Source organism: Leuresthes tenuis, unplaced genomic scaffold (genome assembly GCF_036924035.1).
Source record: "Leuresthes tenuis unplaced genomic scaffold, fLeuTen1.0.hap1 SCAF_10, whole genome shotgun sequence".
Classification (NCBI taxonomy): domain Eukaryota; kingdom Metazoa; phylum Chordata; class Actinopteri; order Atheriniformes; family Atherinopsidae; genus Leuresthes; species Leuresthes tenuis.
Window position 1 is genome coordinate 7740583 of NW_027325364.1, and position 18636 is coordinate 7759218.

The 18636-nt window shown below is 37.8% G+C and overlaps 1 protein-coding gene across 1 annotated transcript; it reads left to right on the top strand.

The window, feature by feature from the left end:
* The first annotated feature begins 919 nt into the window (after positions 1-919).
* On the top strand, positions 920-16888 carry LOC140315828 (uncharacterized). The gene is made up of 14 exons (XM_072393402.1): positions 920-1001; positions 2028-2438; positions 3225-3542; positions 3650-3907; positions 6977-7145; positions 9990-10072; positions 10820-11230; positions 12730-13047; positions 13181-13480; positions 13703-14002; positions 14592-14876; positions 15026-15140; positions 15242-15311; positions 16388-16888. Exons 1-14 carry the CDS (start codon positions 941-943, stop codon positions 16772-16774), a joined length of 3486 nt encoding a protein of 1161 aa, XP_072249503.1. The 5' UTR covers positions 920-940; the 3' UTR covers positions 16775-16888.
* Positions 16889-18636: the final 1748 nt, after the last annotated feature.

Sequence of the window (18636 nt, forward strand, 5' to 3'; positions counted from 1 at the left end):
TTAATTTAACGTTTTTGAGATACAAACCTTAGAAAAGCTCCATATCTTATTAGAACACAGACCTGTTGGAGATTTTGTTTACTTTCTGTCACCTTGCTCATTCATGCATTCATGAAGGCAGATTAGAAAGTATTCAAAGCACTTAATCGGCCCTGAAAGAAATCATTTTAACAAAATAATTCACCAGTTTGATATGTGAAGATGTTAGCCAGTAACTACAGTGGAGCAATGTTGTATGTTTTGTGTTCTGTTGAAATGATCTGCATATAATTACACTGTGTATCACACATAGGGAAAATATGATTGAAAAAAAATTTGAAAAAATCTGTCCCTTTGCAGAGGTTTTTCACGGCACTAAAGTGATGCAGACAATCAATGTAAACAAGCTGACAACATTGTGTTCTATTATTCTGGAATTCAATGAATAAGAAACATAGTGTGATTACAAAATCATGAATTCAATCTGTCACAGAGGAGATGTGATATTGTTTAGTGATGCAACAACAGACTTCTTGAGATGTTCATGTTTCATAAAAGAAGACACAGAAAAGAGAAGACATGAATAGAAGATTTTTAAAAAAACGTTTGTGAAAGAAAAGGTCGAACAAGGCAACGAAGGTGAAAAAGTATTTAACTGAATTTGAAAAAGTGGACATAAGCCATAGAATATAGCACAAGATATGGATATTTATGATCAGATAAATAAAGTCAATTTGATTATTTTAAAAAAGGAGATATGTCAAAAAGTGTTGTCACACCCCTTGATAAGATGTGCTAATACTGAAGGCGTGAAGCACCAAAACATGCAATATCCTGTGTTACATGTGTGATGTCAAGTGGGGATATTCCATTGTTTCTATTTCTGCAATTTACTTAATCTGCTGCACGAATGTTTGTCCTGTATTGGGGACATCCGGACAGTTTCCAGCTTTATGTCAGGATGTTTGTTCTCATCTGGGCAACTGTGTTTTTCTCTGTGAGAGGCAGCAATGCAGACACAGGTATTTAATTAATTTTTTCTAAGATTTAAGATATTTTTTTATTTTCTCACTCACCCCCACCTAAAGTATTTTCACCATTACATCGTAATTATTAGCAACCAAAATACAAAGGGTCCGTGTTCATTTTGATTGTGTTGTGATTTTGATCTACCGGGAGCAACTCAGAGTCGTCGCACTCGCAGAAAGCCGTTTTATTTTGAAACCCTACCGGATTTTCTTGCGTTTCACAAGTCTAACTTCCTGTCTGCGTCGTCCGCGCCAAAACAAAAGCTTAACTCAAATGGAGAAAAAAAAATTAAAGAATCCAGAGCAGCATATCGTCATATTTTACAGGACCACAACAACAAATTCAGAGAAAAAAATTTTTCAAAAGATGAAACAATCTGACATTGCTGATCGGATGGTGGACAGCAGCATTTTCCTGGCTGATGGGAGCTCCCAGGTTGAGGGGTCCCTTTCTAATCCCTCGTCCCCCGAAACTATGGTTGGGGGCTGCATTGAGCCGAGTCGCTTCGCCAAATGGCGAGAGGGTCGAGAGTGTGGCTTAATCTACCCTATTAATCATTAATAATAATAATAATTTTAAAAAAGAAACATCTTGACAGTACATTGTGGTATCTCATGTTTTCTGTTGAATTTATATTGGGATTAAATTTATTTTTATTTGGCAAATTTAACAATATTTTAGAAAATATTTCTGCAAATACAGTGGTTAAGTTAAAAAATAGGCCTACCGCCTTAAGGTTATGTAGCCTAAGTGTAAGGTTTATCTACACAAGAATCAACAGTTTTCATGTTTTTCGCACTGTTGTGTGGTAATTTTTCTGAATAAAATGTTTCTCAAAATTACCCCCTGCATATATGTGTATACATATTATGTTATATATGTATGTATTATGTTGTGAAGCCTGAAACTACAAAGGAGCTTCTATAAAACATACAGAAAAACATGACTTTTAGCACATTTATTCATTATGGTTACAAAACGAAAAATAAGTGTTTTTGTTTTTCTCATTTCACCATCAGGTTCCTCAGTCTGGGGAAAACAATACTGTCAACATGGATACTGTATCACCCTCAATGAGCGAGAAATAACAGCAGAGGCTGGACTCTGTGTCGTGATACCATGTTCTTTCACAACTGCTCATGGCTTCACACCTCAACATATCGTCTGGTACAAATGTGAACATTCTAGAGAGAGATGTGATACTTCTGACATAATATTTGACTCAGATGAAACAAACAAGAGAGTTCAGACTGGGTTCATAGGACGGGTGTCACTTGTGGAGCCTGATGTGAGTCAGACAAACTGCAGCATCGTGATCAATGATGTCATGCAGTCTGATTCTGGATCATTTCAGCTCAGAGTTAATGGTCTCTTCAATGGAAAGACAGATGGATTTACATATTCTCCGAGGGCAACTGTTTCAGTTGAAGGTAATTTAAGTTGCAAAGTGTAGCATAAAGCCCTGTGATCCTTCATGGAAACTTTCAACACACTTAAGTGATGTAGATAAATAATCATTCATTTTAATTACCACTTTTTTTTTTCATGAAACGTTTGGTATTCTGAACATCTGTTGTACAGACTAAAACTAAAAAGCAGCGTCTGTGAAACAGACATTGCCAGTGCAGTAGCCTTTTGCCAACAATAATTCAACATCAAGGTAAAAAAAAGAGTAAAATAAGATAATTTTGTTTCTCCTTTCACCATCAGGTTCCTCAGTCTGGGGAAAACAATACTGTCAACATGAATACTGTATCACCCTCAAAGAGCGAGAAATAACAGCAGAGGCTGGACTCTGTGTCGTGATACCATGTTCTTTCACAACTGCTCATGGCTTCACACCTCAACATATCGTCTGGTACAAATGTGAACATTCTAGAGAGAGATGTGATACTTCTGACATAATATTTGACTCAGACGAAACAAACAAGAGAGTTCAGACTGGGTTCATAGGACGGGTGTCACTTGTGGAGCCTGATGTGAGTCAGACAAACTGCAGCATCGTGATCAATGATGTCATGCAGTCTGATTCTGGATCATTTCAGCTCAGAGTTAATGGTCTCTTGAATGGAAAGACAGATGGATTTACATATTCTCCGAGGGCAACTGTCTCAGTTAAAGGTAGGACAAACTGTAAAATGTGCTGTGTATCGCTTCATTCATAAATTTAACATAATGGTGATATTCAGACTGTTCCTACTCTGTGTTTCTATCAGGTCTAAATCAGAAACCCACTGTGATGATTCCTCCACTAACAGAGGGGCAACAGACCACACTAACCTGCACTGCTCCTGGTCTCTGCTCTAGGTCTCATCCTAAAATCTCCTGGTTGTGGAGAGGAGCAGGAGAGAAGGACTCTGCCATTACACAAAATATCAGTGCTGAGACCAGTAATCTGACTGCTTTAAAATGCAGACACAGCTCATCTCTGACCTTTAACCCTTCAGCTGAACACCACAACACCAATGTCACCTGTAAGATTAACTTTGTAGGTGGAGCAACTACAGAGAAGACTGTGACTCTAAACGTTAACTGTGAGTAATTTTCTAAAGCATTTGCTTGATGTTTCTCTAAACTGTGTTCTAGTAAAAATGTTTAATTTATGAAATTTTGTTCTGTGATTTATTCTTTCTGCTGGTAGATATGAAGGAAGTCAAAGTCACAGGGGCCAGGAGTGTGATGGAGGGTGTGACTCTAAATCTGACCTGCAGTGTTAACAGTTTCCCTCCATCATTCCTCATGTGGACCAAACTCAATTCCTGCTCAGCCCTGTCCAGCAACACTGGATCAGCCACATTTGTAATCCCAAATGTGACAGCAGAACATTCTGGACTCTACGTCTGCACAGCAAAATACCTGAACAAGACTGTAATTAAAAATGCAGACGTTACTGTGAGGTGTAAGTATGGTATACTGATCTTCAGTCATTACCTTTTGTCGTGACACAATCTATATAGCTCTGTATAGCTCACACTAAGTGTAGTATGTGATATTTAACCATAGTTTGGTCATTTCCACAGTTGATCTTGGGAAACATTGTGGATCACATAGTGGAATTCTTCCCTGGGCCATTGCTGGTGTGTCTCTCGGTGTAAATGTTTGCTTTCTAATCTACATATGGTACCTCTGGTATGCTACTCCATCTTTTTCAAAGCTCTTTAAATTGCTGAACTTTTGAAGACAACAGATAATGAGCTGATTTTTTTTTCTCTTTTCGAAGGAACACAAGACAAAAGGTGAAACCAAATGAAGAGGACAGAACTTACATGTCCCTGAAAAAAAGAGATACGTCAACAGAGTATGATGTTATTGGCCAACATCGGCACTGATAAGTCAGCTGTCTATCAGCAGTATTTCTCACACCGGTGATAGTTTAAATTCATTTAAATGAAAGAGATCTCTCATAGAAACCACCCCATCACAGGATGTTAAATGTATAAACGCATATTTGAAATAGAAAACAGGTAAAGATAAACAGAACAAGCTGCTGTGAGATATACATGTTTTTATTTGTTAAAAAAAATGTTAAAAACAAAACAAAATGATCTGACCATTCATCAACTGAACATTAAATTCTGGGAGAAGGATGAACTGATGGGCAGCTTTAGGTCCATAACAGCAGCTCAGTCCAGGCATATCTCATGTAAGCAGGCTTCTCTTGAAATCCCACTGATTGTTTGCCCTCCTCCTGGCCCCAGTCTCAGACACTTCCACACTCTTCTGTGGAGGGCATCAACCATCACCAGCATTTACCTGGGTGAATTTACACAATTTGAATACCTAGCTCTTAAACTCAAAGTAGACATATGAGTGCTTATACTTAAACTTTATCGGCCACCAGGATATCCATGAGTTTTCCAGAAAGAGTTATTCAAGCTAATCTGACTTGATATCACTAGATATGATATGCTGAATCTGAATATAGACTTGAATATTTCTATCAATAAGAGTTTTGAGTCATTTCTGTGCTTTGTTTACTTTGATTTTTTTCACAATATAAAACAACTGAATGAATTAACATCCTCCAAGAGTGGTGATTCCATAATCTTTGACAGGTGTTGTGTAATGATAATGAGGGTCCACACTGCTGAATGATGTCCTGTAAACGGAGAATTCAAGTCTGCTCTGTGCGATCCAGCTGTATCTGGTCCCAAAATTGATTTGGACTAAAGGAGAGTCTACCACTCTGTTATGAGAACTGATTCCTTTTGTGGATAAATGGTATTCATATAAGTTAACTTTCCATAGTTCCATAGTACCGACAGCGGAAAAGGCTGTTCCGTTTAGCTCTCGGTACCTCCAGGAGCAGCCGGTCAGCTGACCTAAGGCACTGGGCAGGAGTGTAAGGATGAAACAGCGGGGCGAGCCCATTTAAAGATTTAAAAACAAATAAAATAATCTTAAAATGGACTCTACAATGCACAGGCAGCAAGTGGAGGGAGGCTAAAATGGGAGTAATGTGCTCCCTCTTACGTGTTCCAGTTAGGAGGCGAGTGGCAGCATTTTGGACTAACTGGAGATGTGCTGTCTTAAATTTCACTTTAAGTTACAACTTTTTTTTAAGCAATTGACTAAACCTTTTTTTTTTAAGCTTTTTTGCATTTTGTAAAGAAAATTAGCAAAAATACTGTCACATGTGGTTGGTGGCGAGGAAGGAGGACCCAGGTGAGGTGAGGAACTGGCAAAGAGTGAAGAATACAGAAGAAATACAGAAGAGGGTGATTGGTGAATGAGTGCAGCTGAGGATAAGTGAACACAGGTGAAGGGAGTGGAGCTGATGAGTATGCTGAGGAGAGACGAAGAAACGAGTGAGGAAGTGACAGAACCCAAAGAAGAAACAAAATGGAAAACAAATATCAAAACAACACGGATCATGACATAACAGCTGTGAGGGAAGGTCCTGCTCGAATCTAACTTGTACTTTTTGTTATTTCCCTGCTTCCTTTTTTCAAATGTAATAAATGTGGTTCAAACAAAATTGTCCATTAAATAAATGGAAATTAAACACCAGATCACAAGTCTGACCAAACATGAGGAAATAATGCATAGAAAAGGCAAGTTGCCTAATGTCAGAGAAAACTATCATGATGACTTTGCTTTACGTTTGCATAGTTTTTCCAAAGATCTTAATTAGGTCTGCATATGGGACTCAGTCAGAGATGCTGACTTGAGTCAGGGAGGGGTTTTCTTTACCCACCATCAAATGACCTTAGTTGAAGTCACTTCACACTGAAGGCACCATTGTTGTCTGTCAATAATCATAGCAACAGTACTATAGAGGCCCAGGGGTCCGTTTCACAAAGCAGGTTAATCAAACTCTGAGTTGATCTACCCTGAGATAGAAAACTCTGAGTTTCCGGTTCCAGGTACGCTGATTTTAATTAGTTTAGTCAACTCTGAGTAGTTTCACCTTGAGTTAAAGGCGTGCGCCACAATAAAAAGCCAGCATCAGTGGATCCCCGATTCAACGAATCACCGTTTTTTCACCAACCTCGAATTGGAAATCTTAATGCGCTCATACGGCGAGTTTCATCACGTTTTTAGAAAGACGTGCAACACCGCTGCAGCTGCAAAAGAGAGGGAGACGGCGTGGGAGAACATTGCTGCCCGGGTCAATGCGTACGTTTAAATGTAGTCCTTCGCAATCACAATAATATTACAGGGGAAAATTGCTTGAATGGTAGCCTATTCATTTATTTCATTTAGTTGTAATCCCACAGGGGAGAAGCGCACTTGGCAGCAGTTTAAGGTGAAATATAAAAATATTGTTCAAACAGGTAAAACCTCGGCATGGAGGTACCTCATTTTGATCATGTTTTACACTGTAAAAGTAAATATTAAGTGGCTAATTGACTGTGAAGTTGTTTCATCCCAACATAATGCTGTTTTCACACACAAATGTCTTCTCATCTATATCATATTCTGTTAAATAATTTAAATATTTAAACTAACACAGACTTCAACTCAGCCAACAGAAAGAAGACAGATGCCCGTAAAACGGGTGGTGGCCCAGCACCACCTCTAACGGAGGCAGAGGAGCTGGCACTAAACCAGAATATTGGACGGCCTGTGGCTCAGGGAATCCCTGGAGGGAGCTCATCCTCTGAGTCCACAAGACACAAGTGCATTTATAAAACGTAACAGGCTTATAGATATATTCTTACGCCTATTCATACAAACATTTATTTGTCTTTTTTCTCTTTTGTCCCAACAGATTCTGATGGTGCCGCTCAAAAAGATAACTGTCTGGAAATGCTAAAACATCTATGCGCGGTCTAATAAGCATCTCCCGACGAATATTTAATTCTCTGCGCAGTAATGCTGCACCGTCATCCACTGGATCGTTGTCAAAAGGACATGCCATGTTCGTGAAAAAAGTCGCCTCCTACTGTGCCTAATCGAGTTCTAGAAGTAGAAGAATGAGCCTACGCCAAAACTCGTCTGCTGACTGAATGAATGAGGAAATTCAAATGGCGCGTGTGGCTGAAAGAGGGCGGAGACAGAGAGAAACTCGGGGTTTACTGAGAAAAACCTGGTCCAGACCAGGTTAGGTTCATAGAGTCTGTTTCTACGGTAACTGACCGAGAGCTTAAGTTACCTCTCTTTCTGAAACAGGCTAGAGTTACCCCTCTTTCTCTGGTTTGAGTTACCTCCCTTTGTGAAATTGGGAATTCAGAGTTTCCCTCATTTCAAGGTTAATAAACTCAGAGTTTTCACTAAACCTGCTGTGTGAAACGGACTTCAGTTGTATGAAAAGGTTCTCAACAAAAACAACCGTCTTACACTAATACCACTGCTTTAACAGCTATAGCAGCTCGTCAACTGCTAACAGCTAGCTAGCTTTGTGTTTTGCAAACAGACTGCATGTAAAACACGGATATCTCCACTGTAACGTCGTTCTTCATTTTGTGGATTCCCATTTAAAGATCGTGAGTTTTGAACAGTAGGATCTCCTTAGTTACAAAGGAAGGGGTGGATCCCGTAGTCTTGACAGAAAACCGAATACTCTCACAGCATTCTTTGCTTTTTTACGAGTTTTACTCAAAAGAACATTATACTGTGGCAAACATGACATGAAATTTCAAACATAAGCATAAACCCATTCTGTAATTTTGCAATTTAAGTAAAGATCTAATTGATGAAATAGGCATAATCAGAAGAAACCCTAACTTTAAATAACTCTAGAAAAGTTAAAGCAATGTGCCTCTGACTTGTTTTTAAGGAAGATTAACCTTTGTTATGCACTTCCCTGGGCCTAAAACTGTCCTGCAGTGCCAATACAGCTGAGATACTGCAGTTCACAACTTTGATTTCCAGCCACCGTTTTACTTTACAGGCACTTTAAGTTTTTATAGGTGTATGATGGTGTCTTTGTGGCCTCTTTGACATGGAATCAAATTCATGTGTCTTGTTGTACATGGGTAGGGCTAAAGCGGAGATTTATTTTTACGAAAGTGCTGTTATATAACACATGTATAGGCAACACCAACGAGAGGAATTCTCCAGGGTTACTTAGATATTAGATATATATATATATATTAGACACTTTTTTGGTTGGTTTTATAATGTTTTTGGGTTTTAGATATTGACCTAATTTGTTAGTATTACCTCAGTTAAGAAGGGTTCTGCTGCCACTGTATATAATGAATGTTTTATTTCCTTTGTTGCTCATGTGCATGTGTCTATTTGTAGCAAGGTCAGTAGAAACTACATAATAAAGTGTCATTTCTATGTCATTTGTTAATACACAGGCAGAGTACCTTGTCCACACCACTAACAGTCTTGCAAATGTGATAATACTGAAGATTTTGTGCCTGAAACATAGCTGTTAAAGACAAATAATTATAAATAATTACAACTTTATAGAAACATATTTAAGAAATGTCTCAACAGTATGGGGGGGGTTAGAGACTGTCATAGCACATGTAAATCGTTAAATAGCAAATATGCAGAAGTGGCTCACAAGAAGCCGCATTCTGTGGAAATAAGGAAATGGTGAAACTAAATGGTTTCTGTTAGAATCTTAACCAATTTAAAGCACTTCATCCATTTTGAGTCATCTAGTTAATGTTTCTATTAATGAATTTTAAACATGCTAAGGTCAACACTGTCCATTACCAGCAATAGAGAAATATTGTATGTTATGTGCACTGTGATTTACAAAAAAAAAAGGATACACTGGATAGGCCTATAACTCACAGTCACATTGAAGAAGATCCCATAAAAATCACATGAACAGTGCAGAGACTGACATGTCAGTATGGGATCATTAGATAGTTGCACCAGTCCCAGTCATGGGACAATTAGAAGAAAAAAAAAACACAACAAAGGGTAATGTTACTAAATTGAACATATAATGAACACACTAGTGTGATATTTAGGGATCATAACTTCAGTCTGTCTCAACAGAACGGCAGTTTTCTCTGCAGTGTGCTGACAAGCTTCCTGAAACCTTGAAGTTGCATAAAGAGGGAAAAAATAGAAAAGAGAGCAGAGGAAGAGAAACTTCATACAAGTAAATCTGTGAAGGAGAGAAGGAGGGCAGGCTACAAGAGGTAAACAACATTTAACTTGGTTTAACATCCTAATTTGAACTGAAAACTTTTATTTACCACACTGTCGACTGGGTGGATGAAGAGGGGTGAGCTGATATGTTGAGATTTGTATTTGTCGTTGTTGGTATGTTCATTAAATTATCAAGAAGGCTTGGAATATGACAGATATTTTTCTATTATAGTTATTATCTTGGTGGTGTTGTTGAGTTGTAAAGATTGTGCAGGCAAAGGAATTGTATTCATTTTGATTCAACAGATATGTCAAAAAGTGAGCACACTCACACATTTATGTAAGGTGTGCTCAGAAATGTAACAGCGGACTGCGTAAATGTGCAACATCCTGTTTTGTAAGTGTGATGTTAAGTTTGGACTTTCCAATTAATCTTTTTCTTTTTTTCCCTTTTCATTGCATCTGCTGCACTAAAGTTTGTCCCAGCTTCACATCAAGATGCTCGTTCTCATCTGGGCTGCTGTGTTTTTCTCTGTAAGAGGCAGCAATGCCTACTCAGGTACTGTATGCATTTTCTTTGTTAATTAGAAATGTTTTTTTTAAATTAGACATACTATACGTGTTTATATTTGAGACTGTATTTTCCATTCATATTTTCAGATGACATGCATTTGTTCTCACCCTGAATTTAAAATCAGATACAAGCTTGTCTGCCACCTTTTACTGTTGTTTGATAGATGTTCTGAATACATGCTGTGTAGTCTAACGCTATGAAGTAGCACCTTTAAGGCAGAAGTTGTCACATTATTCACATCTAGGCCGGACCACTGTAATGCCATATTTACAGGATGCCTAAACAGCTCCCTTAAAATTCTTCAGTAGATACAAAATTCTGCTGCCAGAATATTGACTGGTGCTGCCAGTAAAAATCACATCTCTCCTATGTTAGCTTCTCTGCACTACTTCCCTGCGCAAGTTAGAATAGAATTTAAAATCCTAATGATGTACAAAGCCCTTAATGGCAAATGTCCACTTTTTTTGAAAGATTTTATTGTTCCCTTTCAGCCCTTAAAAGCTCTTTCTTCCAGAAATGCGGCTCTGCCAAAGTAGTACCAAGAACCTTTTAAACTAATTTTCCAGCCCCTTTCCAGTTGAACAAACTCCCCGTTGGAGTAATTTTTTAAGACAAATTCAAAATATACATCTCTGAAGCGTTTATATTGAATTGGTTGAGTTTTAGTTTATATTACCTTTTATTCTTAACAATCCTTTTATTTTTATTCGTGTCTCTCCTTTTCTTTAACAGGTTCAGAAATCTGGGGAAAACAACAATGTTCCAATGGATTCTGTATCACTCTCAATGAAAGAAAAATAACAGCAGAGGCTGGACTCTGTGTTGTGATACCGTGTTCTTTCACAACTCGTTATGGTTTCAAACCTGAACATTTAGTCTGGTACAAATGTGAACCTTTTAAATGGAGATGTGGCGATTCTGACGTAATTTTTCACACCAACAAGAAAAACAAAAAAGTTCAGTCTGAGTTCAAAGGACGGGTGTCACTTGTGGAGCCTGATGTGAGTCAGAATAACTGCAGCATCATGATCACTGATCTCAAGCAGTCTGACTCTGGAGTATATCAACTCAGAGTTAATGGTCTCCTTCATGGAACGGCAGATGGATTTACATTTTCTCCAAAAGCAACTCTCTCAGTTAAAGGTAGGACAAAACTAAAGTAAAATGTGCCACATTGCTCTTCAATATTGTCTGTTTCTGTTTTGAGAGTCTCAATAAAGAGACCCTTTGTTGACCTCTGTGGGCAGTTCCCTATTAGTAATCTCAAGGAGTGGGATTCTGGATCGGATCAGCTCAGAGGTAATGACTGGACTTGGAAGCAAAACGATTTGAATATCAGACGGTTTCACTTTCACTCCAAGAACAACTGCATCTCTCAAACTTATGGAAAACTACAATATAGATCTGAAACATATTTTGTGATCTTAGATGAATGGGATGACATAATTGGTGCTGACCTTTAAGGCAGACGTTAAATACAGAAGCTCTTGATAAAATCCTGGGTCTGGTCATTTTGTCATTTTTGCTTGAGAATATTCCAGTGTGAAATTTCGAAGTTGCTTCCATGATGGGATGTGGTCGAATCTCTAAATGCTAAGATAGGGAACTCTATTGTTTTCATCTATTATGAAAAAAATATTATGCAGTTTCATAGTTCTTTTGGTACGCAACACCCTAAACACCTGACTATTCTCAAACAGTCCTACAAATATGGCTGATCATGAGCAGGTGTGTGGCAGCAACATATTTCACTTTTGAACCTTTTTTCATTGTTAAGAATTACAAAGCTTTACTAAGTCCTTTACTAAGTCCTAAGATTCACCTGTACACTTCTCAGGCATTAATGGTCTCACTTTTCATTCACTTTGAATCTGGGGGATATCTTACGTTGAGAAATACATTTCTGGCACAGTTGGCTCGTTTGATTAGCGTAGCTCGCGATGGAAAGTTTAGACTAGTTCAATAATTGGGTTTCTGAACTTGTGACTGTGTGATAGTGATGAGAATCACAACCAATACCCATCTAATTTTTCATCTAGTAGTTTTACAAACTTTTACAGTCGACAGCTTGGATCAACAGATACACTGATGAATCACTGTGACTGTGAGTCTTCCCTCCCCTGCTAATCTCAACTGATCCATGGCAGGTGTATCCTGCCATTATATGTACAATTTAATAATGCTGCTACCTTATTCTGAAGCTGAAGGGTGAAAGAAATATTTCATATTTGCAGTGTGTGTTTGTGATTTTATATGTAAGCAGTTTACTTTGGTTTAAACGACTTCTGCCTGAGTTCATTTGAACTGATACGCTCCAGCCTTTGAAAGCAGAGAACAATGCTAATTTTCCTATGATTTAGAATCCTAATTTTATTCCCTTTGTGATTGTTTTAATCAGTCATGTTTGGTTTAGAGGTTTTAAACACATGCTTAGATTTATTTCTCTTTTGAGACTTTAAGATTACCTCTATTATCTATTATATGATGAAGTACGCTTTTTTTTAGTTATTTGATGATAACTGTTTATCTATTCCTGCATTGGTATATGAAATTGAATATTGTATAATTTGACCCCAAATTAATGTGAGTTATGACTTTCAGGTTGTGCATATGATCTCACCAAAGCATTGTGTTTCTATCAGGTCTAAATCAGAAACCCACTGTGATGATTCCTCCACTGACAGAGGGACAGCAGGCCACATTAACCTGCACTGCTCCTGGTCTCTGCTCTGGATCTAAACCTGCAATCACATGGATGTGGAGAGGAGCAGGAGACAAGGACTCTGCCATCACACACAATATCACTGCTGAGACCAGTAATCTGACTGCTTTCACACGCAGACACAGCTCATCTTTGACCTTTAACCCTTCAGCTGAACACCACAAGACCAATGTCACCTGTAAGATTAACTTTGCTGGTGACACAACTACAGAGGAGACTGTGACTCTGATTGTGAACTGTGAGTGCTTTACTGTCAATAAGATTGATTTTTCTAATTCTATTGAATTTTACCACTTTAAGAAACTTCTGCAGAGTTGGCAGAATTTTCTTTGAAGCTTTGCAGTCATATGATTGTTCTTTTTCTCTTCAAGATATGAGGGAAGTTAAAATCACTGGGAATAGAACTGTGGAGGAGGGAGATGTTCTAAATCTTACCTGCAGTGTTGACAGCTTCCCTCCATCAAAAATCAGCTTGAGTAAATTTCAAACAGTAACTTATCCAGAGGGTGTTAATTTAACTGACACACGCAACAACACCGCCACCTACCTGCAGGAAGAGAGAGGCTCTTTTTTCATCTCCAATGTGACAGCTGAGGATTCTGGACTTTATGTCTGTACAGCAGAACATCTGAACAACACCATGACAGAAGGAATCAACGTAACAGTGATATGTAAGTACATTTGTTCTCAGACATAAAATTTCCAATGTTTAATCAGGTTGCTGAGTCTAAGTTCACAGCAGAAAACAGCCTGAATAAGCACTCTTAGTTCATGCTGAATAACAAGGGAAACTTTCTACACCTTCAAATATACATTGTGAAATCTCAATGTGTGATTTTAATAATCCTTTACTTGAGTTCAAATATTTCTTTTGTTTAAAATGTGTTCCACAGATACAAGAAAACCTCAGATTACTGGCAACACAACTGTAAAGAAGGGAGATGTCCTGAATCTGACCTGCAGTGTTGACAGCTTCCCTCCATCAAAAATTAGCTGGAGTAAATTTCAAACAGTAACTTATCCAGAGGGTGTTAATTTAACTGACACACGCAACAACACCGCCACCTACCTGCAGGAAGAGAGAGGCTCTTTTTTCATCTCCAATGTGACAGCTGAGGATTCTGGACTTTATGTCTGTACAGCAGAACATCTGAACAACACCATGACAGAAGGAATCAACGTAACAGTGATATGTAAGTACATTGTACTTGATACTTTCACTGCTGTAAGATTGTCTTTTTCCAGAGCATTAAATTTCATCCCGCTTAAGACCCATTGTAACACTTTACAAATATTTGTCATGCCATTAAAGTATTTGTCAGTTCTCGTTTACATTTTTTAGCTTAGGCTTTCATACTTTTATGTGCTTGAATGGCAGTACTTCAGAAACACTGTGGCAAGCAGTGCACCAAACTGTAGCTCGTGTTCTTCTTTTTAAGCAGACGTGGGCCAAAAATAGACTGTTAAAGGAGGAACTCGCATCATTGTATGGAGCAGTATGAGTTCAGAGTTCCTGTTTTAACAGAAGAAAGCATTCAGCACATTTATTTAATACTTTTTCTTACATTGTGTTTTTTATCATATATCTTTTTCTCATTATATAACTATGATATATACATAAAAAGCTGTAATCATTTATGTGTTTTCATGTATCTGTGTCAATATCTAATAATATAATTTTTTGTTTAAAGCTTGGAGAAGACATTTTGAATGTATTCATACTTACATTCATACTCACACCAAATTTATCTCATGTTTGTTGTGACTGTTGTGTGTTCGTAGGGTTTTCAGAGATCTTAAAGGCTTCAGGATGTGTGCTTAAGGCAGAGATCCTGACCTGTGTGTGCATCAGCCAGGGGTCTCCTTTACCCACCATCAAATGGCCACTGCTGAAGGATTACACGGAGTACTCTGCCATTACCACGGTTTCATATCACACTGTCAACAGCAGTGTCACCCTAAATGTAAAGCACCATGACAACATTACTGTGGAATGTATCAGCAGCAATGAAAATGGGGAAGCAAAAGAAAATCTCATCATCCAGAAAGTCTTACTTGAAAAAGAAGGTACATGTTCTTGGCTAGAAAACTTCCGCTTCTTTTAGCTGCTGCTTTGACATGTTAATTGGCTCATTTCTTACTGTGATCATTGTCTTCAGGCAAAAAAGCAGTTGCATTTACGATATTTAAATTTTTTCTTTTGGTTCTACTGGTAGGTGATCGATCCAAAAATCTTTTAGGAACCCTTTCCTGGTTGGAAATCATCATTGCCTTTTTAGTTGGCGTAGTCCTTACAACTATCATTTGTTGTTTGGCCATGAAATGCTACAGGTGCACCATTTTTCTTTAAAAAAAAAATAAAAATAGTTGTATATAATATATAAACAAATAGTAGATTTAAAATTGTTGCTATATGAAAAATTTCTCTGCAGAAAAAAACAGAGGAACCATGGTATTTTGGATGAGACCCTGGAGATGGTGACCAGTCAAGACGATCCAGTGGTAGTTATTCATCTATTATTTGACATATTTATAGAAATTTGTTTCATGCCTAAATATCTTTAGTATTAATGATACTCCTTTGCAGATTATACTTCAGGTCTCATGGATTAAATGTTTAATGTATGTGTGTTTAGTCATTGTTTTTGATCACTACTACTTCGTAATTGTACACTGCTGCACTTTTGCATATTTTGGAAATCACTAGATTTATTAGATGTGTCAATCTGGTTTAACTGCTTAGCTTTGTCATAAACAAGGAACCTGCCATAATCAGCAAATGATCATATAATGAAATGGCAAAGAAGGATTAGCCCTTGCAGAGGTTTCTCATTGAGTCTAAACAACAGCGAGAAATCTGTAAGGACAACAAATTCTCTCTCATCACAAACCATAATGCCGCACATGGAAATTAGATATAACCTTCTATCACTGACATGTTGTTGCTGTGCTCAAAAGTGCTGCTGATTTCTAAAAAAAAAAAAAAAAAAATTTAAAAAAATCAAAGATATTAAATGTACTAGGAAAGCCATCCAACTGAATTGCCCATTCAGGATAGATTAGTAAATAGTAAAATATTCCTAACTCAACCTAATAGAAGTTAAATACACAACACCGGGGAGGTGGTAAACATGGATGAGTTTGAATAGCAGGGAGAACTGCAGCACCAGCTGAGGAGAGTCAAGTTTTGAAGGGTGCTTAGTTCACCTGCATTACTGTAATTAGCCATTGTAGGGCTTCTTGTTGCCAAGCAGCTGTTGAATTTGTCACTGGTGGTGATGTATGAGATGAAATCAGCAAATGACAGCACTACTTTAGTGATTTTCTTCTCTGCACCAATCATTTCATGCATGAAATCATTTCACTGAGATTGTGCAAACCTTGCTACAAGTTCATGTTCAAGCCATACAAACACTCACCAACAGAAATTCATACAGAGCAGACAATAGTTCTAACTCAAAAGAGTAGTTGGCAGTCGTGTCAATGAATATCCCACCGATATTTTATGAATGCAGTTATTTGTGTTGGGTTGCTGCAGCTGCTGCATGGCTCATATCTTTTTTCTTTAAACTTGACAGATATGTGATGGTCAAATAATACAAGATCATGACACCCATGCCCAAGAGGGAGCTGAGAATGGAGCTGTGGTAACAGAGAAAGCAGTTCCTGAACTGAATTTGGAGGCAAAGGAAGTTGTGTACGCTAACATTGATTTCTCACTCTTGAAAAGTAAGAGTCCCACAGAGGCAGCAAGAGAGCAAGAGGACAGAGAAACAGAATATGCTGAAATTAAGACACAAGTAAAAGATGAAAGAGAAGATGATGACGGAGAGGAATATGGAATATTAATGGACAAAGAAGAGGAGGATGAAGAGACACACCATTGTGTCCCAGAAGAGGAAAAGGAAGAGGAGGCAGAGGAGGCTGTATACTCCACTGTAAAGGAGTTAATGGATGAGATCTGAAGCCTGTTGCATTGTGCAGTTGCCTGATGATAGTTCCTCTCATCAGATGTTATGAACTGATTGAGATTTATTTATGACACCACTGTAAATACTTTCTGGCACATTCAGCTTTTTGTAAACTAGTTTGGTGTAACTAGTTTATTAGGTAAATGATAAAAGTGAGAAATCTGAATACAATATGCTTTAGTAATAATGCAGGGTTCATGGTAGCCTGTTCATATCACATCTGTGACACTCTCATAGAGGACATATTGTGAAAAAGAACAAAGAAGCGAGTGAAAAATACAGCCAGTAGCTGCACTGAACAGTCTGCTTTCCCTCTTACATTTTGTTGCACTCAAACACAAGCACAGGAGATTAAATCTAAATAATCAGCAGCTGCATCAACACAAGCAAGAATAGCGCACACTTTAGGCTGCTCTAATATTTTAGAGACTGCCTCCAAGTGGTACTAACCTAGTACAACAAGTTGATGTTAGTTTTTGAAGCCCCAATGCAGAGCAAAGGCCTAACCTTGCCGGACTCAATTCTCAATTAAATATGCAGATGCAGGTGTTTGCAGAAAGAGGAAGTGAACGGTTGTGTTTAATAAGTGGCAAAACTTCCATTGGCAGCAATAGCCTCCAACAATCTCTGCCTTTTTATCATCAGCCTTAATTATATAGATTTTTGATGGTGTGGTGTTTAGCACTGTCCCCAAACAGCAAGAGGGTTCCTGGTTTGAATCCTTGGGCCTTTTATGTGTGGAGTTTGAATTTTCTCCTTGTGCATGTGTGACATGCATGTCAGGTTAATTGGTGTTTCTAAATTGTCCCTCGGAGTGAGAGAGAGCGTGCGTGGTCGTGTGTCTCATTTTTTTTCCGTGTGGCCCTGCGATGCCACTCGCTCAATGACAACTGGGGCAGGTTCTGGCCCCACCACGACCCTGAATTGGATTAAGCAGATATAGAAAATGGATGGATGGATATATTGACAGTGAATGCACCGAAGAATCTTCTAGGAGTGACAAACTGTATGGGATAGCATTTAGCAGACTTTCATAAAATAATGCTCACATGCTCATGTGTACAGAAAAAAATGTAATAAAAACAGTACATTTCACAACCATTCTTGCAGATCTTGTACTTAAGTAATCATAGTTTGCCAATTTGACGGGGTATTTTACTGAGTTACAATATCCATGGTAAGATTGCTTCAAAGTGAGTGTTCATAAATAATTTAAATAGCTACTTCAAAGTGTGAACAGGAAGTTGTTAGAGAGAATATGCTGTTTCCATATTAGGCTATGTTAAGAGCATAATTTACTCAGCAACCAAACTGATGACAGAGATTACAGAGGTTTTGCACTATAAACTGGAAATAATTTTTCATACACAAGTAATAAAACACATTTTTAACAAACAACTATCTTTATTTAGCAGTACCACACACTAACTGAAACTAAGACTCATCAGTGGGGTAAAAAAAAAATTGCTGTCATAAAAAGTTTCTCACATGTAACGGTCAAAATATCTTTTTTCACACTTAATCGGTGGTAAAGTTGCATATGAAAAACTTAACATAAAGGTTGTGATTGAAGGAGAATATAGATTTAAGTGCAACATTCTGAGAGAGGAGTCAAAGGGCAGTAGTGTGTAGAGACACTTCCTGGAAACTTGCTGTAGTGTAAAGACGGAAGGGTTACATAATGAGGAGCAGATCAGAGCAGAAACACCAGAGAGAGGTCAGGGAGTAGAAACAACAGCAGGATATTCAAATTGTAAAGGTGAGAAAATGTATTTATTAAAAAAAAAAATTCTTTACTACTGCAATGATTTTTTTTTATTTTCATTTAGTTTAAATTTTTTTAGATTAGTGATGCA

What these genes read in the sequence shown, in the direction of transcription:
- LOC140315828 (XM_072393402.1), top strand. Translation starts at nt 941, where the DNA reads ATGTTTGTTCTCATCTGGGCAACTGTGTTTTTCTCTGTGAGAGGCAGC. An exon ending in TGCAGACGTTACTGTGAGGT is followed by an intron (nt 3,908 to 6,976) that starts GTAAGTATGGTA and finishes ACTTCAACTCAG; the next exon opens with CCAACAGAAAGAAGACAGAT. An exon ending in AATCAACGTAACAGTGATAT is followed by an intron (nt 13,481 to 13,702) that starts GTAAGTACATTT and finishes TGTGTTCCACAG; the next exon opens with ATACAAGAAAACCTCAGATT.